Source organism: Micropterus salmoides, unplaced genomic scaffold, assembly GCF_014851395.1.
Source record: "Micropterus salmoides isolate LMB-PRFRI ecotype aquatic unplaced genomic scaffold, ASM1485139v1 Ms_hic_scaffold_1, whole genome shotgun sequence".
NCBI lineage: Eukaryota > Metazoa > Chordata > Actinopteri > Centrarchiformes > Centrarchidae > Micropterus > Micropterus salmoides.
Window position 1 is genome coordinate 49,845,262 of NW_024040040.1, and position 22,266 is coordinate 49,867,527.

General features: G+C 42.1%; 1 protein-coding gene and 1 long non-coding RNA gene across 2 annotated transcripts; one reads left to right on the forward strand and one right to left on the reverse strand.

Moving 5' to 3' along the window:
• Positions 1 to 5,471: 5,471 nt before the first annotated feature.
• LOC119912971 lies at positions 5,472 to 12,121 on the reverse strand. The gene is made up of 3 exons (XR_005446319.1): positions 11,589 to 12,121; positions 10,438 to 11,467; positions 5,472 to 5,549 (listed from the first exon to the last, which is right to left on the reverse strand). It is a non-coding gene; the product is annotated as an uncharacterized LOC119912971 (long non-coding RNA).
• Positions 12,122 to 12,240: 119 nt separating this feature from the next.
• On the forward strand, positions 12,241 to 21,697 carry LOC119912960 (tumor necrosis factor ligand superfamily member 10-like). The gene is made up of 6 exons (XM_038732260.1): positions 12,241 to 12,433; positions 13,340 to 13,465; positions 16,804 to 16,849; positions 17,014 to 17,130; positions 17,787 to 18,031; positions 18,877 to 21,697. Exons 1-6 carry the CDS (start codon positions 12,326 to 12,328, stop codon positions 19,084 to 19,086), a joined length of 852 nt encoding a protein of 283 aa, XP_038588188.1. The 5' UTR covers positions 12,241 to 12,325; the 3' UTR covers positions 19,087 to 21,697.
• Positions 21,698 to 22,266: the final 569 nt, after the last annotated feature.

Consider the following 22,266-nt stretch of genomic DNA (forward strand, 5'->3'; position numbering starts at 1 on the left):
ACAAAGGGAAATGGAGGAGCTGCTCGCAGCTGCAAAACAATTTACGTAAATTGGTTAAGTAGGTGAGACAGCTACAGGGAGATCCGAGCAAACAAATCCATTAGTTGGAAAAGTATAATTGGTGTTTAGTTTGATTGATCATTTACAGTTAGTCTAAAATGGTAAAGCTACATTTTTCTTTAATGACAAACAGTATACTTGGACAAATCCCAAACCTCTCCTGGAGCAGCCCTCGTCCTGCATGTTTTATGTCTCTCCCTGCTCAGCTGAGTCAAACTCGCGATGAACTGCTGAAGCTGCTTGACAACAAGCATCATTTAAATCAGCTGTGTTGGAGCAGGGAGAGATTAAAGAGGATGAGGGGGCACTCCGGGAGCGGTTTGGGAAAATGACAGTGCACATGCGTTATGTGTGTTTGTAGCGTGGAACGGGAACAGTGTCAAAGTCAAGAAATGTCACAGGACCATAAAACTTGAAGAAAGTAGAGACATAAATTGCGTTTCTTCTTGTTTGTAGTGTGGCCGTGTGAATCCCTTCACATTACGGCCGTGTGAATCCCTTCACATTACGGGGTGTTGCAGGTTGATATTTGTGCACCAAGTCTTCATTTGGGCTTTGAAAATGTGTCACTTTGTACTCAGTAGAGTCACTTTACTGATTCACATTCCCAGGGCATCAAATACCTAGTATAAATAAAAGAAAGGTCTGAATAAAGAGGTGGTTGGGTGGACGGGTGGGTCATAAACCGGACTTTCACCAAGGAGACCGGCTGTGGTGAAACAAAAATGTTGATTGTTTTTAGTTGTAAGTTTCGTTACTTAAGTTAAGTCAGTTGTTTTAACCCAAACCAGGATATTTTCCTACACCTAACCAAGTAGTGTCTGTGCCTAAAATGAACCAAATGTGTCTGTCAGTAGTACGTGCAACAGAGAAATCACATTATAATTAGGGTACGACTATAAAAAGGCAAATTATCCCAGAGAAGTAGTCCTGTAGAAAACAACTTGTGTGTAATGATTGAGTCGGTTTTAGTTCTGCTCACCAGCTGATTCTGAGTGTTCAGTTTGTGGATTCACAGATACACTCACCTAAAGGATTATTAGGAACACCATACTAATACTGTGTTTGACCCCCTTTCGCCTTCAGAACTGCCTTAATTCTACGTGGCATTGATTCAACAAGGTGCTGAAAGCATTCTTTAGAAATGTTGGCCCATATTGATGGATAGCATCTTGCAGTTGATGGAGATTTGTGGGATGCACATCCAGGGCACGAAGCTCCCGTTCCACCACATCCCAAAGATGCTCCATTGGGTTGAGATCTGGTGACTGTGGGGACCATTTTAGTAGAGTGAACTCATTGTCATGTTCAAGAAACCAATTTGAAATGATTCGAGCTTTGTGACATGGTGCATTATCCTGCTGGAAGTAGCCATCAGAGGATGGGTACATGGTGGCCATAAAGGGATGGACATGGTCAGAAACAATGCTCAGGTAGGCCGTGGCATTTAAACGATGCCCAATTGGCACTAAGGGGCCTAAAGTGTACCAAGAAAACATCCCCCACACCATTACACCACCACCACCAGCCTGCACAGTGGTAACAAGGCATGATGGATCCATGTTCTCATTCTGTTTACGCCAAATTCTGACTCTACCATCTGAATGTCTCAACAGAAATCGAGACTCATCAGACCAGGCAACATTTTTACAGTCTTCAACTGTCCAATTTTGGTGAGCTCTTGCAAATTGTAGCCTCTTTTTCCTATTTGTAGTGGAGATGAGTGGTACCCGGTGGGGTCTTCTGCTGTTGTAGCCCATCCGCCTCAAGGTTGTGGCTTCATAAATGCTTTGCTGCATACCTCGGTTGTAACGAGTGGTTATTTCAGTCAAAGTTGCTCTTCTATCAGCTTGAATCAGTCGGCCCATTCTCCTCTGACCTCTAGCATCAACGAGGCATTTTTACCCACAGGACTGCCGCATACTGGATATTTTTCCCTTTTCACACCATTCTTTGTAAACCCTAGAAATGGTTGTGCGTGAAAATCCCAGTAACTGAGCAGATTGTGAAATACTCAGACCGGCCCGTCTGGCACCAACAACCATGCCACGCTCAGAATTGCTTAAATCACCTTTCTTTCCCATTCTGACATTCAGTTTGGAGTTCAGGAGATTGTCTTGACTGGGACCACACCCCTAAATGCATTGAAGCATTGCCATGTGATTGGTTGATTAGATAATTGCATTAATGAGAAATTGAACAGGTGTTCCTAATAATCCTTTAGGTGAGTGTATTTATGAAGTAATCATCCCCAGTCAGTCCCGTCTACAGCAGCGCGTCTGGTTTTTGATCAGCCCAAAAGGACTCGTGTCACTCCATTACTCAGTGACCTCCACTGGCTCCCCGTGGCCTCCAGAATCAAATTCAAGTCACTAATGCTGCATACAGAGTAACTACTGGGTCTGCACCATCAACCGAAACTCCATAATACAAACTTATGTTCCTTCTCAGCCGCTACGCTCCTCCAACGAACGCCGCCTGGCTCTGCCATCCCTTCCCACCAAGCAATCCCAGTCCCGGCTGTTCTCATCTGTGACACCACGATGTTGGAACGTGCTCCCACATGTCATCAGAGCAGGGGCGTCCCTCGCTAACTTCAAGAAGCTCTTGAAAACTCTTCAGAGAACACTCCTCTTATAACACCTCTAACATGCACTTCCTGTGCTCTTCTTCTTCTATCCCCTACAATTATCTTGTATTGATTGCACTTTTTGTTAACTCTTACTTCTTTCCCTAGGTATTTTCACCATTGATGTGATATTAGCTCTTACTAGTATGTATTGCTGCTCTTACTAGTATGTATTGTCAGTTTTAGATCTCGTGCTGTATTTGATGCTCTGTTGATGCTTGTATGTTGTTCCTCAAATGTAAGTCGCTTTGGATAAAAGCATCTGCCAAATGAGTAAAGGTAAATGTAGTTTTGTGTATCGTAGCCTGTTTTACAAATTTACACATATTTGTTTGTTACAGCACCTTAAATGTGAGCATATGCTTCATTCTGAGGACTCTGGGTTTGACATTTTATAACGTCACCCTGTGATATTCACATCTGACATTTCAAATGCGATTAATTGATGCATGAAGAAAATAGTCCCCAGAATAATTAATAATGAAAAAAATAATTTGTCAAAAGTAACGCAAAAATAATAAACATTTTGAAGCCCTGCCTTCAAAAGAAAATGACCTCGCACATCTATAACGTGAGACAGGTGCGTGAAACACTGTGTAACTTGCAAAAATAAATTCATGGTGTTACATTTACATTTAGCTGACGCTTTTATCCAAAGCGACTTTCAATTGCTTGCATTGGTGGATATGTCACAGTGGGGAATTGAACCCGGGTCTCTCACACTGAGAAACCATCTTTTGTAGGACGTGACTTGTTTGTCTGCATCAATCAGGCAACATTACAAAATTTCCATTACTATAGATAGAGCTTAGATGCAGGTAGATTTCTGCATGATGAATGCAAACCAAAAAAAATAAGCCCTGCCTTTAAAATCTTAAAAGGTTTTTAGTTTAAAGTTTTCTAAATAAACTTTAGTAAAAAAGACACTAGGTAGGACTCCACATGGGAGTACTGTTTGACTTCTGGAGCACTAGACGAAGCATAATAAAGGTGCCACATGTCGCGAGCTGTGTACACTGTACGAGATGGCTATTTAACTTGACAGGATATATAGTGGGTGGAAGGTTTGGGGGTCAATAGCTCATATTTTGCCCCAGGGCCCCGTGTTAGCTAAATCCATCCAGGCCTCTGGGTCTCATTTCCACTCAGCCCAGAAGGGTATAAAATAAAATGATAAAGAACGACTTCATGCAGCTTTTCACTGTTCACACTGTGACAAGACACTCTCGGCTGCAGTGTGAACATATATTTAGTGGAGGCCTGACTTCCTCTCTGCCCCCTGGTGCGTCTCATTAATCACAGCGTGCCGAGATGGTCATTTCTAAGGAAAACAGAGGCGCCGGGAGCGAAAACAAACCGGTGAGAATGTGAAAGGAAAGCCGGAGCGGCGGGGAATTCATGAGGGAGAATGTTATCGCTGCGACTAAAGGTCATATTGTTCACTTCTTCCTGACAGGCGGAGAGAGAGACGGGAGTGTAAGGCAATTTGGAAAGAGGTGGAGTGGAGGGAGGGGGGCGTGCGAGGGAGGTTGAGACTGCAAAAGTGGAAAGAGAGAGAGAGAGGGAGGACAGAGAAGGATTGGTAGGGAGGAAGAGAAAACCAAAACGTGGGCCTCAAACTGCACAAGAACACATTTTGAATTTTGCACACACACACACACAAAGACATGGACGCAAAACCGCACACTCTTACACTAAATGGCCAAAAGTATGTAGACACGTGATTTCAAAACCACGGGCATCAATCTGCTGCTATTACAGCCTCCACTCCTCTGGTTTCAGGCTCTCCACCAGATTTTTAAAACCTCTCTGCAGGGATTTGCTCCCAAGATTCAGACAGAAGAGCATCAGTGAAGTCCAACGCTGATGTTGGGTGATCCGACCCGGCTCGCCGTCCGCCTTCCAGTTCACCCCAACCGTCGTGGAAGGGGTTGCGGAGAAGAAGAAGACCATAAGTCTGAAGCTGAGTTTTTATGAACTGCATGACATCCGCAGTACCATCAAAGTTTTATTTAAGTCCTGTAAATCCTGTAAAATATATTAAAGATAACACAACCTTGTGGTTAACAGCCAAAACCTGGACACATCTCTCAGTCCAAGTTTAAAATAAAACCATATCAAATCCATGAGATCCAGTATGAGAGTGTGCAAGACAAAACTTATGGCTTCCAGCTTACTGTTGGAACAAAACTGGCCAAGCCCAAACCATGAAAAACCAGTCCAGTCCCTCCAGAAATGATGTCCTTTTTGGACAATTTTCATCCAGTGCCAGCGTTCAGTACGAATGCGGGAAGTAATTCCATGGAGGAAAGAAACAGTGAGGAGAGGTTTGTGTCCTGTCACAGATTTAGGAGGATCTATTGACAGAAATGCAATTTAAGATCCATAACTATGTTTTCAGTGGCGTATAAAGACCTTCCATAATGAACTGTTATGTTTTTATTACCTTAGAATGAGTCATTTCTATCTACATACACCGCAGGTCTTCTTACATGGACGCCGCCATGTTGCCCAAATGGACAAACTGCTCTACTGAGCATGTTTCATCACTACGTTGAATATGTATGGCGCTGAGGAAGAAGACGCAACGTTAGTAGTAGTCGACTGGTTTATTAGAAGCAAGAAAAGAAGAGAAATTCCAGATACTTTCGGCCATGTAATGTAGATACAAGTTGCACATGCACACTTCCACACACGCACAGGCACGTAGTCACCTTGGACCTGAAAACACACAGACACACACTCATTTTAGTAATTGTATCTGAGGGGGGGGGGGGGGGGGGGGGGTCTCTCTCTCTCTCTCTCTCTCTCGGGAGTGGCAGCCTCTTCGATTGCCCGCTTTTCACTGAACCCATGATTCCTGAAATGAAATGAAGCAGTGAGCGAGCAGCCTCGACCTTCACACACACACACACACACACACACACACACACACACACATATGAGGAGGTGGGTCTCCACACACACACACACACACACACATGTCAACTTAAAAAAATGAGAAGCAAGTACAGCCAAAAAAACATTTGGAAACTTTGGAAAGTCCCCAAAAGTTCGGGTTCTCTCAGATTTCCTGCGTGCCCATTGGCCGCTTCAGATGACCCACCTCTCCCTTCTCGAGTGTGTGTGTGTGTGTGTGTGTGTGTGTTTGGTCCAGATATCAGTGATATTGTTCAGCTCTGGGTACTGTGTTCTTTCTAATGGGAGGGATAAAATTAATACAGTGTGTGAGTGTGTGTGTGTGTGTGTGTGTGTGTGTGTGTGTGTTAGCAGGGTGTTTATCTTGGCAACCCCTCAGAGAAAGAGACTTAGATTTAGAGCATGCTCATTTTCACAGTTATTGTTTTAACAGGTAATGACTACAGTGTGTTTATTTGAATAATGTTTCAATTTTAACAAAGCTAATTAACCTAAACTAACCCTAACTAAAACTAAGTCTTAAACTAAGCATGAAATGGTTCGTGGAGACCCTATAATGTGACTAAACATGATTAACACACAGATAAATACACACATTTATCTGCGTTAATTGTGATGATTTGGATTTATTGCGTTCTTGTCAGTCCAACTGATTGGCGCGGAGTCAGAGGGATCATTTTGAAGCCTACTTGGCTGCCAACACTCTTCCACACAAGGTTATGAAATCAGTAACACAAGTATACACTTGTACAGAAGCCTGTATCCCGTGATAGCGAGATAATGATCTTATGATCTCGAGATAACAAACAATAGCTACAAACAGGGGTCGGTAGGTGTGTTTCTTTAGGATAAAATAAAACAAATTTCAGTGTCACTGGTTAGCTCAGTTGGTAGAGCCCAGGACTCATAATCCATGGATTGGACAACTTTTTGTTTTTTATTATCCTCTTCAGCAAAGTTGCTACGAAGAGTTTCAGGGGAATCCAATCACACATTTCCTGATGGCCATTTCAAAGGTTCTTGATATAGCTGTCAGGAAATGTTTAATGTTAAATGGATTCCCATCATTCCCAGGAATTTCCTCCTGGGAGTGATGGGAATACGAACAGTCCATAGGTTGATGGATGTGGACCAATCGGCGTGATGGGCACAGTCCAGCACGGGCTTTATTGTGAGCATGTGAAACAGTGTCTTCATAAGAACTTTGCTGAAGAGGATAATGAACAAGATAAAAAAGTTCATGCTCAGTGAGAATCGAACACATAAGATCATAAAATCATAAGTCCTGTGCTCTACAAGCCGAGCTAACCAGTGACACCGGATGTAACACTGAAATTGAGAAACTTTCCTGTCAACCCCTGAGTTAAACTACTGTTTCATTATCTCGAGATCACACAAAAATTATCCCACTATCACGGGGAAACGGTGTAAAGAAATATTTGAAGTAATGTCCGCCAAAGGCTTCCTTACATGTCGGGATTCATTTGCTGTTTTAATTGCATGATGCACTTTTGCTTTTATCAATAAACACAACTTTTCCTCCTTTTCCCCGTGTTTTTTTTTACTTTACTACTAACTTTTTTATATACACAAATTTAAAATGTGCATAAAATCTATTGTCGTCTGCAGTTCTGTAACTACTTAACAGTCAAAGCGGCTAATTATAATTTGAGATGAAGAAAGAGGAGAGAAGCAGAGGGAAAGAACGGGGGATGAATGGAAAGAGAAAAGGCAAGACGGAAAAACAGACAAAAGAAAAGACAAAGAAAGAGGCAGACGGACACAAAGAGAGCTTGAGAGGGAGAGAATGAGGGCAGCGGGGAGTGGAAGACAAAGTTTGGAAAGACGATTGAGGAGGGAGGGAGTCAACTTTGCGGGGGAGCCGGTCAGTTCTCCTCCTCGTATCCTATCAAAACTTGGCCGCCGTTCAGGAATACACTCAGAGTGTGCGTCTGAGCCAGCATTAATCACAATGTGGGTACTGAAATCTGTTCACGTTACGGGGAGTACGCCTATGTGTTAATGTAAGTGAATGACGAGTCCTCTTAAGTGACAAAATCAAGTCTGTCAGTGTAAGAGAAAAATATTTTTGTCTCTTTACAGCTCGTACTGAGGATGGCCGTGACCCTCAAATGTTTTCAGTCCTCTCTCACACACACACACAGTTTACAGACTCTGTTACCCCCAGCAGGCCTTGCAGTCGTAGCGGTGGAGCACAGTGAAACCTAAGCGGAGAGCGGCTCCCGGGGGATGGCGGGGCGTAGGAGCAAGATTGAGGCCAGATGTTGCAGATGTAGGAACGAGCACCAGGACCAGAATCCACTTATAGGCTCAGCCCGCCTCACTGCACGACAATACGCTGATAATACCACGCTGGCAACATGAATATACGCGGCGTTTAACATCAGGGGGAAACCGTCTCATTCAAGTATTGTTATTTTTTAATGTCTGTGTCTGATTGTGCCATCTTTGTGATGACATAAGCCTTGAGAGGTCTAAAAACAAGGCTCCTTCTCCAAAGTTGACAGTTTCTAAGACACACTGGAGAGCAGCAAAAAAACAGGGAGGTAAAATGTCTAAAAGGGATAAAAAAAAAAAAAGATGTATTTTGGAAATGTTTTAAAAGTCAACATTTTATGGATGAGGACGTTAATGTGAAGTGTTTACTATCTTTTAGACATTTTTTATGCTGTTTAAGGTGCGGTGTTACTTTATTCTGCAGTCCCTATACAGGTTTCAAATGTCCTACGTTTATTGTTCCAAACAATCAGTGTCAGAAAGGTCTTTTCCTGTGAAAAACCCCTCTGGTACACAGGAAGTGGTGCATTGAAATTTCTGGTTTGTAATAAACAGAAAAAGAAGAACTAGTAAGTATTATTACTATGATTGAAGCTACCTTGGCTGAACAGGCAAAACAGCACAACTGCCTACAGAAAACAAGACCAACAAAATTAAACAGAAGTATTGTTTATGTCTTTAGCTGAAAATAGTGCTGTTGGCTGCAGCATAAAAAGAGAGATGAAGGTGTTTCTCTTTCTCTCCTGAACTAGAAAGTTGTATGATTTATTTATATTGCCTCCCCTAAAATAAATGTACTGGACATCATATTTCACTGTGGTGTCACATTTTAAGAGTTTTTAAGTTAAAAGAGTTTCTTAGTGGAGAGAATAGAGACTTCTGGCGAGACCATTTAAAACCAAAGCAGTCGCCAAAATAAAAATATTTCAGGACAGAAACATCACTTAAATATATGTAATTTTATATGGTAACATCAATACAATATCATGCAGTGATAGACTGAATATTCGTTTGGCCGATTAATCGGGCCAATATCTGGCATTTTGATGTAAATGACATCGGCTGATACCTGCATTTAAGAAGTCGATATACAAAAAATCAATAGGGTTTCGACTGCAGGCAGCCATGTCACTGTGGCTGCCATTACTGGCTGGCATTAAATAGATATTGTTATACTGTACAGTGCCTCCAGGAAAACGCCTCATTTTGCAGCAGCTTTTCTAAAAAATTGCAATGAAAGTTGGGTTGTTTTGCCATGAAAGTGTGGGGATGCACGAAAACTGCAAAGGTAGATGCGATTGTTTTACATTTAGAGTTATAGTTGAAACATTAAAGGGGACTTACTGTGCTTTTTCATATTTTCTGGCATATCTACAATGTTACAATGTCAGATGTTCATGTTGGCCAAAGCTTCAAATAATGAGGTAAAAGTATTTAAAAGAAATCCCTGCGAGCCAAAACCTCAGATGTCCCTCTGTTCTGAATGAACAACGGCTCGGTATGATGTCATTCTGAGACGGATTTCCATATATGGTCGTTTGCTCCAGTCAGAGAATGCTGGCCACGCCCAAAAAGGAACATGCAGCCCGATCCCTGCACCTGTACCTGGTAAACACATTAGACAATAGCCAATCACAAGACAGTGGGCTTTGGTGGTGGGGGGGGGGCTTAAAGAGACAGTAGCATCTACAGCTTGTTTCAGAAATGAGGGCCTGCATGAAGTGCCAGTATAAGATAGTAGGGGAGAGCCGGGACAGACAGAAATCATTTCTTGTTGTCATCAACAACTCACGTGTGTTCTATCAATACCAGGTGTTATCTTGTTAAAATGTGGAACGACTTCAGTACAATTTTACTTTGGTGCGAAAGGTGCGCATTGTTTCATCTGACGGATATAAATATACCTTAGCTAGCTAATATAGTAAGTAAGTATCCTGGTGGTCTAGCATGCAGCCTAGTGGAGCGTCAATCGATCCATCGTCAACCGCTTATCCTGCGTACAGGGAGAGAACCCATGCAAACACAGAAAGGGGGTTTGAACCTGCAACCTTCTAGCTGTGAGGCGGTAGAATAGCTACTGTGACTCCTGACGTTTAAACTTCAAACTGTAAAACTTTGACATTTAAAACTTAAAGTACTAACTAATCTTTCATGTGATCATGATCATTAAACACATGAAACAATAAACACAACTCGTCATTCAAAAAACAAACATCACTTGAGTGAATTTACTCTCTATGATTGAAAACATCTTTCGTATAACTCTGTGAAAGTGTGACGTATCCACCTGATTTTTCACGGTTCTGTTAAGTACTGTGGACTGTATGTGCTGAGGTAGTTTGGCGCATCAGACTTGTATGGGCTCTGAGAAAATCGCTGTGTTTCATTCGTCCTGGCTCTCTTTTTTTTACTTTGAATCATGCAAAGCCGCCATAGAGGAGACACAGAACTACAGTACAGGGCAGTAGGTCTCCTTTAACCAGTCCCTCCAGGAGGCCTAACCCTAAACCTGCATATTTAAACCAGCTTACCTTGATTCTTTCAGCGCAACAGCCGGTGTCACAGTGATTTGTCTCGTCTGACGTCGTCCATGCGTTTGTTAGTAGATGATTTCCTTTCTTATGTTCGACCACAATACTGTACGTTTTGCAAAACATTTTACCATCGCTTTGGTAAGAAAGATCTGGGTCCTGGTTTTTCACAGTCCTTTTTATTTGAGCTTTTTCTCTGCAAATGTGAGATGTTGCTATTACACGTCAGCTGCATCTTCTGAACAAGGAAGTGAGTCTTCTGACGTATGCGGGAAACGGCGATGATAGGACAAATTTGCAGAAAAGTTGGAAACTGTAAAAAACAATGCAGCTGAATGAAGTCACTTCTGACAAACTGTACGCCGCTCTCCCTTAAACACAAGTCACTTCAATCTAAAGCATAACCCATTAATTAATAAAACTTCATCTAAAACATCACATTACTGGCTGAGATAACGTGTATTAGATTGTCCTCTGCCTGGAATAATGGAACTGACATTTCTTTATTTTGATATCGGCATTGTATTTCGGCCGCCCTTCTCTATAAATATCGGTATCGGCCACTGAAATACCCGATCGACCTCTAACACATGATGTAGCAGGAAGAGTCAGTTGAAAGACTGTTTAGTGATGAAATAACCAGCAGAAATTAAGTAATTTCATCAAACTGATCACATGAAACTCTTTGTGATGATTTACAATCAAGGGGCTGCAAGTTAATTTACCAAACTTCATTTCCATACATGTCAGGTTTGTTTAGATGGAGTTTTCTGACCACTCACTGACACTGAAGTTGAACCGTCCCACCTTGTTTTGACAGTTAAAGGTGAGCGTTGTGAGACAACGTGGAAAATTGTGTCTTTCACACTGACCTCATCATCTAACCTGCAGTTTCTTTCCTACGTACTTCATCCTTCAACAGGGCGGCAACAGCGCTGAGTGAAAAAATAATCGTGTTTTTAGTTACGCAACCTGATAAAGACCACAAGCCCGTCAGCTTCCAAGAATCTCCCATCTTCTTTCCAGATATCTGCCAAAAGAGAGAAAATATATTGCTAGACAGGATTCACACCTACTGATATGAACATGATTATATTTTTCACTGTTTACCCACGTGTGTCCTTAAAAACCTCCTTCTTTGCCCACCTCACCTCATAAAAGAAACTTGATTGATGCTCAGTTTGAGGTGAGATCAAATGTGGAGAGATCTGGAGCTAAAACAGTGGAAAGAAATGTAGGAACCTTGGTTAAGCTTTTTATTTTAACAACCTGACATCTTGACTACACGTGGTCTGAGTCAACATACAGTGGGAAATAAGTCAGGTAGGCCAAAGCCTTTGAAGAAGAGCTTAATTTATGACTTTCCCCTGAAAAGACCCCTTGGTTATAGAGCCCTAATCAGTGTGCTGCTCTTCAGTAATGCAACAATTCATGTAATAGGGATTTAAACTGTAGTTTGGTTGAGTTTAAACTATAACATCGTAATAAAAATCATGTACGTGCCAAAATTCAGCTGCCGTGCCACTCCGTGCATGTTTAAAAAGCATTATCTCTGACCATATTCTGAGGTTAAATGTAGTTTTTATCAGAGCACAGCTCAGCACTGAGATCCACATTAGAGATATGAGCGTTCACAATAAACTAGGAGGCAATCAGTGTTTTTCCAGCGCAGAAATGAAACAATATCTCTCCAGGAGAAATGCAAAGGGGGAGAAAGCTCTTGTTCTGCAGGCCGGTCCCGCCTCCTCCTCCTCCTCCTCCTCCTCCTGCTTGCAGGGGACGGGGGGTAGAAGTCAAGGAGGCAGCGCTCTGCCATTGTTCTTGTTCTGGAAGTCTAGGAACGGGACGGGACGACGTTGGTCGGGTACCGGACGGCAGGTCTGTCGTTATGACGGGCTCCGGTCCGAAGCTCGGGGTGCTGCTGCTGTTGGCTGTTCTCCTGCAGACTGTGGTCGTCACCATCACCGTGCTGCACTTCTCCACGGCTCTCAATTCGGTAAGGAAAAAGTTTGGGTTCGGATTGACGGACCAGAGACGCGCGGAGGCTTTTACGCATCGCCATGCAGCGCGCAGCGCGGCGCGGGCGCGAAGTGGTTCGGCTTTTGAACGCAGCTATAAGAAAACTAGATTCTTTGTTGACCTCAAACACTTCTCTGTAATGTCTATAAACTGAAGTGATTTAACGTGTTGTTGACAGATGTTGGGGAAACGCTTTGAACTCATGCGCTCTGGTTCTGCTGTTGCACAAACAGTCCAGGACACGTCTAATTTTCTTCTCTCTTTTTTTTTTTTCACAATGCAATGCAAACCACACAAACTGCTTACACTTTTAATAGTTAAGTTCTGCACAATGTAGCTTCATGCAATGTTGCACATTTTCTCTGATTATGCAAACAGAAAAAGAGTATAAGGAAGTACAGCGCTCTGCAGAGGTGGACAACACCTATTTTTATGATTAGCTGTGATTATCAGGAAGAGTTTTTAAGAGTGTGTGTGTGTGTGTGTGTGTGCTGGACTCACTCTGCTTGTTTTGGTGAAGTCCTTTCGTTTCCTGGATTCAGTCCAGCTCAACTCTCAGTCTGTGTTTACAGGAGTTAATCATCATTAACTCAGATTAGATGCAGCAGCAGTGTACTGTAAGGGAAATGAAACCTGAACAGACACATGCCAGGGAATTATGTTGACTCAGGAGAAAATGTAAGACTATGATTGTGAGAACATAAATGGTCAATTATGTCTTGTCTTTCTCCAAAACAAATATATATATTCATCTTATTATGCCACAAACATATGTCTGAAAGTTTAAATCTGGTCAAATTCTGCAAAGTTTAGATTGCTGACAAAAAAAAGTTAAAAGACACGTTCGATCTAATTGTTTGATGCTCTTCTTCACTCTGTGCAGATGAAGGAGACGTTTGCACGGAGCAGCGTTTCCTGCCTGACGGGCGCTGACCTGCAGAGCATCACGGCTGTACGGGGGGATCCATGCTGGCAGGTCACGCAGCAGCTTCACCTGCTCATTGAGAAGGTATGGTGATCCTGCAGTAACCCCAAACACTGGCCGCTACTCTTCCAGAGCAAAAATCTCTAAACTCTTACATCTAAACATGATCATATTCATCACTTTCAAGCTGCACGAAGTATGACTTCACAGCACACGATGACCTTTACATATCAGTATTAATGACTCAGCGATTATTTAGCCAGCTGCTGAGATTTCTGGCTTTCAAAGCTCAGTTTTTTTCTCTGGTCTGCTCTGGATCAGAAACTCCCCACCCACTGGAGTTTGGAGCCATTACTCGTCCCACCACACTTCAGCTGCAAAGGTCATCAAAGCAAATGATAAAGCAGCTCTATTATTATTATTGTTATTATTCCAGGGTCTGATAAGTTTATTTTATTTGACACGGCCATAGCAATAGCATTGCAACTGCAGCATACAATTATGCCCAAGCACCAGATTGTTTAGTATATAGTGTCTGTTGTACCAGGAGACTTTTTAAAAGAAAAGACAAAGGGTTCAAAAACAATACAGGAATAAAAATATACAGTTGTGTTCTAATTTTTACACCTGGGAGTTTGGCACTGATTTGAGTTGAGTTTCCTCACAGTGACACGAGTAAAACCAAAGAACTCAGCATCTTGTTAAGTAACACTTGATGCTGTTCTGGAGACATCTCTGATTTCACAGACTCGAACTTTCAAGACATCTATCCGGCCAGTATGACAAATTTTCAGTCAGGAGTACAGTAAAGTAGAGTTTTGACCCATTTAGAGCTGAAACAATTAGTTTATTAATCTATTAGTCGATTGACAGGAAATTAATCTGCAACTATTCAAGTGAAAATGACTTAAAAACAACTTCCTCCTGTTTGATTGATTGGAGTGCAGCAGCCGTTTTTTAAACATGAAACTATGTGTTTGAGAGCTGTTCTTAAAGATTTACACCTTCAGTAGGAACCGATGGTCTTGGAGCTGAGAGCCACAGACCGGAAGTGAGAAAGCACTGAGAGACGGACTGATGGTTTTAACCTTTATATGGGAATCGTTGACAATAATGAAAAAATATAAATATGCCAACTTTGCTCTTTAAACTAAAAGTTTAAACTTGTAAGCACATTAGGTCCTTGTAAGTACAATGTTGAGAAGGTATTATCAGTATTAGGGGACTTCCGGTGCCGCTGATCTCAGATCTGAACATTAGCAGCAGAAGAAAAAAAGCTGAAATGATCCACATCACTGTCTGCAGATGCACAATGAGCTCCTTCATGGCTGGAGATGTGATGTGATCCTGTGTGGTTTAATCAGCGCAGGAATGCATTCACCTGCTCTGCTCTCGCACACACACACACACACACACACACACACACACACACACACACACACACACACACACACACACACACACACACCAAAGTTTTCCTTCCTTTACTTGGTATTTGTGCATATTGTTTGTTTTTGTTCCCCTTCTCCTGATACTCCTTCTTGGACTTTGCTGCTCTCTAAAATAACACAACCCTGGTATTTTCTGACTCAGCTGCTTGATTAAATTTAGTTCAGAACATAAACATAATGCTGGGACAGTTTGAGGCAGAACATCGGCTTGAGAGTTTACTAACTCAAGATGCAGAGTGAGTGAACATTTAAGGCGCAAGGTAGGTTGATTTATCATTTTACAACACCGGGTTGTGTAAGGAGATTAAGTTGTTGTTCACTTTATATTACTCACAAAAAGTCACAAGTCATAGACATTAAACTGTTTCACATGGGGGAGTGAGGACGAATTGAGGACTTCAGCCACATCCACAATTCTAACATGTTTACGTTTAGCAGGTGTAATGTTTACCATGTTCACCATCTGATTTCACCAAAGTGATTACAATTCATCCTGAGGGTCACGTGAATGTGTAAATAAAACCTTATGGAAATCCATTCGGTATTTGTTGAGACATTTTAATCGAATCACCTCTAGACATAAGGTGTTAATTAAATCGCCCAGCCACAGGGTTGGTGGTTGGGACAGCAGGGGTATAATTAGCAGTAATGACTTTAAAAAGCATTCACCAACAGGGCTGAAACTTAGTACACATGAAAAATTATTTAAAGTTGCTTCTGAGGGCCGGCATCTATCAGAAACATCCAGACAGATTTCTTTATTTTAGAACAGCTGAGTCCGTGTTGTATCTTGAATTTGATGCGTCTCACATTGTTTGAGCTTGTGCATGTTGAAGCCCGTCCTCCTTGTTGAGCATCTTGTGCTTGCAATTTCACGGTTCTTGCTTTGAACTTCATCCTGAGTTCCACCGCTCAAAATGAAACCTTGCTTCAAGACTTCAAAAGTAAATTGCTGCCTCAGAGCCATTAGAGGGATCTTTGACGCAGAAATTCTGGTTCGCACTGACTGACTGCTGGTAAATTTAGCTTATAAATGGTTTATTTTCTTTCACCTTCCTCTCAAGTTATTGCCGAAGCTGTAAAAATATTTATAGAAGGGAAATCATTAACTTTTGCAACCTCTACTGGCACTCAGTAGGAACTTCAACAACACTGGTGGAACGTTTCTCCTTCTACACATGTTATTTATTATAATTATTATTATATTATTTTATACTTTATAATATCATTTCCCCCCCTCTTGTGCTTTCGTTTCACCAGTTTCTGTAATGTTTCTGTTAACATGTCCAGATTCCACTACAACTCAGATAACAGTTCATCCGTTTTGCAGTAGTTGCATTTTCTTGAGCCGGTTCATTGGCTAAAGGAACGTAAAACACGAGGAAGGGCAGAGGGGTTGATTTCCAGGAAGGGATCTGTTACCGACCTGAACATGAAGGCTCCTTTTTATTCATCCGGAGCAAACTTCCTGATCCCGATGTCAGCAGAATTACATGGTTAAACCTGTGTAATGAGCTGACGGCTCTTCTTGGCAGCTATATGTTTATTCCATTTATAAATTAGTCTTTAGTTTCTGTCTTGAATCATGTTTTTGATTTAAGGCTCAAGGCCACGCTTTGAGAGCCGACTCCAGATTCAGATTCATTTTATTTGGCATTTTTATGAAGGTACATAAAAACAAAATATCATTTCGCATTCAAACCCACCTGGCAAGTTAAAATACTTTGAGTGCAATCAATGTATAAATTAATATATAAATAAATAACTATCACTGGGAAAAAATCAGTGTGTAGTTCTTGAACAGATGCTTCTTCTCCCTGGTGGCAGGAGTTGGAAGACACTGTGAGACGAGGGACAAACCTGATTTTAATGTGTCCTTATTAAGGTGTCATGATGCCACTGTTGCTTGTAATGCATCAAAAACACCTTCATGCATTCTTTAATGAATGTTTTCTACTGTTTGTCCCGCAGTCTCTGTCTCAGCGTTACCAGAGGCAGATTTCATCGGCAGTCAGAGGTGAGAAAACTAAACCACATAACTTAACACATAACATAAATATATTTTTAGATAAACCTGGTACCGGTTCGGGAGTATCACGTAGTTTCAGCATCTTATAGGAACAGGGACTCGATTGGGGTTTAGTTTAGTCGGTTATTTCATTCCTTTTTTTTCCGTGTTAGATGAAGTATCGCGAGTGTTGCCCTCTCTTGTGATGGTGGACGCAGCTTCACCTCGCCCCAAAGTCGCAGCCCACGTCACTGGCAGCTATGCGCCCAAACTGGGCCAAGAGGGAGGAGGTGAGTGCTGCAAAAATGAACTGCATGCAATGGTGTTTGAATTTAACAAGAAAATCTGAGCTGTGTAAAATGAATTTATGACCTTTTCATTTGATGATCGGCAGGAATTTCAATTTGCTTATTGCGGTCAGACAAGATTAAATAGGCATTTGCTTTGGTTTAGGGTGTCATCCATGGGCATAGACCAGCATATCTTTGGAAATTGAGTCAACCTGCACCAGAGGACAGTTTTACTTCAGCTATTTTAATTCAGTCAGACTCTTAAGTAAGAAACAGAAACTTTGCATCTAAATAAAAGTAACTGTTCTGTTTTCTTAGCTCAAACTGAAATGCTGAGTGCAGCTTTGCAATAAAAGACATGCGTTTTACTGTAAAAGTTTCTTTGCAAAGTGTAAATCTAGGAGCCCATTTCCAACAGGAAAGAGAAAAACAGAGTTTTAGGGATGATGAAATATAAAAATACTAATGGCACATTAAGTCAAAGTGACATGTTTAACACCTTAGTATCTCATAATAATAATAATAATAACATAATTTTACCTAAAAAGTCTCAAATTTGACTTGCTCTTTGCATTTTCTTGGTAGAAATGTGCTTTTATAACAGATCCTCACCTTCTAGGTTGTGATTTTATTCTGAATGTGTTTGTTTTCCGCAGCTCCGGTCTCCGCTGGGCGGCGAGTTCAAGGCCAGAAGATTTCGTGGTGGGAGGGGCAGAAGGGGCTGGCCTTCCTCCAGGACGTCCAGCTGGTGGATGGGGAGCTGGTGGTGCCGCAGCCCGGCCTCTACTACGTCTACGCGCAGACCTACTTCAGACACACCCACTCCCTGGAGGAGGAGGGCGAGGAGGGCGAGGAGGCGGAGGACAGAGGGAGACCCCTGCTGCAGTACGTCTATAAAAAGGTGAGAGTTGGCGTCATGTCCTCATGATTCATCTCTGATTTTGACTGTTTGTGTTGTGTGATTTTAACGCTTCTTGTATTAGAAAAGGGATTTCCAGGGACAAATAAAATCGCACCCTCACTATTTCAGATCAGGACCCACGGAGCACACGGACTCCGGCTCTATTTTACGCTTCTTTTACTGAACCGGGCTCATGATTAAGAAGGAGATGTAAGGAGGGCATTTCTGTTCTGCTGCAAGATAGAGGAAAGCGAAAGCATTTGCCAAGAACGTTTTATCAAAAACAAACTTTGAACAAAGCCCTGAAGACGATATCTACATTGTGAAGGAATAATTTAAAGGTACTATGACACAGGTTCCCCAGGTCGTGGCAGACGCTGTCTCTCCTCTCTGCCCGCTTGTTGACTGACTGACACAGCTGTTAATGATGCACTGTTGTACTTTTGTTAGCCCAAGGTCGAGATTATCTTTACTTTGTTTCATTACAGACAGACTGACTGGCTCTGTGTAGAAAGTGTTGCATGTGCCTTGAAGGACTCACAGTGTGTCTCGGATTATTTGGACACTTAGTGAATCCCTGTAGGTGTAGGAAGGATAAATATCTCCAGACAGGAAGTTTCCTTCAGATTGGGTGTTGGCATTTGATGTGTTCATGTATCTTGTCGGCCTCCATCACACCTGAGTCTTTTCCTGAACTGTCTGTGATTCCAGCTAGTGATCCAGCAGCATTACCAATCTTTTTTGAATGTGTGGGAGGTGGTGCATGGCCGATATTTGTAGGTGGAGCTGCCTGATAGCTGACCTACCAACGCGGCACTCTCACTCACATCTCCCTCTCCCGCCAGGTGAGCTCCTACCCGGTTCCCATCCTGCTGATGAAGACGAGCCGAACCTCCTGCTGGTCCCGGGGCTCTCAGTTTTCTCTGCACTCCGCCCACCAGGGGGGGCTGTTCCCGCTCAGCAGCGGCGACCGCCTGTTTGTCACCGTGACCAACGCCTCTGCTGTGGACATGGACGAGAAAAGCAGTTTCTTCGGCGCGTTTCTCATCAGCTAGACAATCAGACGCAGGACTCGGGATCGCGGGTTGATTTGGGCAAATAAACCAGATCTACAGACGCCGTCGTGATTTTTTAAAATGTTTGTGATGAACTGTCTGGTAAAACATCAAATCAGCCTCTGGACTTCTTGATTAACAGAAAATGAAAAACTGCAACAGCGAGCCTCGCGGGAAGTCTGTCTTTCTTTTTTTCTGGTTTCGTGGGTGGACAAGAGACTGATACGTGTGAGAGTTAATCAGACTCACATTTATATTTGAGCGTGTTAAAGTTGACAGAGATGACATTTTCTGTTGTGCAAACATTTCTTTAAGGCAGAAGTACTTTTTAAGGTAAATTTAAACCTGCAGTGCAGAAGTTTTGTCTCCCCCTTCTGACAGTGAGAGTAATTACACAAAACACTTGCGCGTGATATAAAGGCTCGGCCAAACTGAGTTGCTGCTCTCGCTACGGTGCTCCACTCTTCAGCTCTTCATTGCTGGTTGGCATTAAACACATCTCTACTGTTTTGCCAGCGTGGGAACGTTCGCCACCAGAAGTCAGAGAGATTAATCTGTCAGTGATGCGCTTAATCAGCATTGTGTGAACTCATTTGGGGAGGGCACAACTCACACTTAGCAGCCTACACATTCTCCACAAGGCGGAGCTGTTTGCTCATCGTGAGCTCAGACATCAGGTGCGTTCAAGATGACTGCGGCTCAGTTTCGCTGACTTGATAGTCAAACGTGAGCTGCCGGCGACTGCAGGGACGTGGTATAAAAACCCTGCCGTCAAGTCGAACACATTCTGCTTCCCGTAGAGCGCGTGAGCTTAGAACAATCGCTGAAATGCCGCGAGATCGCAGGACTCAGAAAACTGCAGCCGCGTTGCTCCCGCGAGGTTTAAATGTCTTGTGGCATGGTGACAAATTCTAACCAGTATGCATCACATTAATTCATGTTAAGACCTACACACATGCCGAGCTGCGCCACCTATAGCAAAAGAAAGTTTTAGGAGTTTAGACCTCTGGATAATTTACCTACATTACTCTCTTTCCATGTTATTCATTTTATAGCAAACGCCTGATGTTTCATTGTTTTTTTGAAAAACTGGACTCTTGTTTGTATAAAACTCTTGTCGGCTGAACATTAGTGATTATCTGAGTCCACACATGTACATGTTAGCTGAGTCTCTGGATGTGTGTAAAGATGTAAATATTGTGCTATAGTTTGTTTTTATTGTTCTGATAAGCCTGCAAGTTCTGGGTCTGCAGCTCTGTGAACTGTTTTCTCTCAGTGAGATGTCGAACATGAGGGTGGAAGCACGAACATCTGAAATAATTTGCCTGCAGCCATGACAGGCCTTTCAGACAGAGTGGTTGCCCAACATCATCCCCTCTTCCTCCATGAGCTTTGCAGCAAATGTTAACACGGTGCTCCTTACATATCAGCCTCTGTGCTGTGTTTTTGTTGGCAGCAGCGCCACAGTCTCCCTTTTCTGCTGTCGTTCTTCCAGCGTGTTGGTTTGTCCGTCGTAATTGCTCTCCAAGCGATGCAGAAAACGCTCCCTGACGCCTGGTATTCTTGGGCATTCAGGTCATGTTGGATTGACTGCAGATGTGACATGCAGACGTGGAAAACAACCAGCATCCAAACAAGCTGAAACGTGGGATTGTTTTTTTGTCGTCCATGTGACACTGATGCTCAAGGAAATATAAACCACAATGATCTGTTTTATTTCACTGAAGGAGAACTGGATGAATCAGGGAATATAACTGATTAAGCTTGAAGGCTCATTCGTGATTTAGGAAATAGTAATTTGACAAAAATATTAAATTTTAATTTAAGGTCTACTTACTCAAATTCTCCTGGGACTTAGAGCCACATATTATGACCTTCATCAGCTCACGGAGCTACGATACCAGAACCCAAATACTAAATATTTAGTTCACATGATGACAACTGAGCGAACACAAGTGGCCGTGATATGCGGCTGAAAGCTTCAAACTATTATTTCCAAGGTCAAGAATGAATCCTCAGTTAAATTCACTGATTCGTCCAACTTCTTTTTGAGAAAAGAAAAAAGATGTCTGCAGTCATGAGCTCCAGTTAAGTAAACATCATTGTTAATTTTTTACAATGTGACGTGAATGCAGCTTTTTCTCTGTTGCACAACACTCTTATTATTTTTGCTACAAATGTATAGTTTCTTTAAATGTTTTAAAGTGTCGCCTTCCACAAAGATTACTGTGGGAAATGTATGCTCCAGAACCAAAACATGATGTTAAATGGATAGTGATGAGAATGTACGGACATAACATTTATAGTTTTGAGTTGACTGATTGTGAAGGGGGAAGTTTCCCCTGTCACATGTGATCAGATCCTGCTGAGACGCTGGTGTCAGTAGCTTTACCTTCGGCCTCCGTGTGGAATAACGGGAGACATCCGCCTGCAGTCAAGTCGTCTTTGTCAGCTGGACCCTCGTAAAAAAATAAAACCCACACTAATCAGCTTGTAGACAAACAAAATTTTGAACTGTTTACCAGATAGACCAAAGCTAAATGTGAATGTAAATAACTCAAGTGATTTTTTTTGTCTGTAAATATGTGAAATAAAGACACTGTAAAAGGGACTCATCGCACACCTTTGGTAGCGTTTGATAGAAGTGCTGCAAACATACTGAATTCTTCAGGTTATCAAGTTGTTTCCAGTTGTCTTATATTCAACTTGATCAGTCACCATCAATCTAAAGCATACAAAACGTTACCTTCATCTTTTAAAAAGTCCAGTGTTACTGCTTGTGGATACTGGAATTTATTGACAAGTTAGTTGTAATATGGTATTTGTATTTACAGTATTAATGTTTATATTTCTCTCGCACATTTCTGTGTCCACTGGAAGTAATGTTTTATTTTGTAAAAACGATTAATAAAAGGAAAACCAGAGACAACTTCAGACACGAGGACGAAGGCCACACAGCTGGTAGACGCTGGTGAATAAAGCACAGTGTACTGGGGAAGAGCTGTGCAACGTTTTTCTTTTAGGTTTAAGTGTGCTGCAGTGAGGAGTCCTGTCTGTAACAGCTTAGCTTTTTTTAAATCACAGCACAAAAATGAGGTGGAAATAATCTTTCATTTGATGTAGATCGATTCATTCTGGGTCTGCAAAGCTTTGACGTTAAATTAAATCAAAATTTTAGTA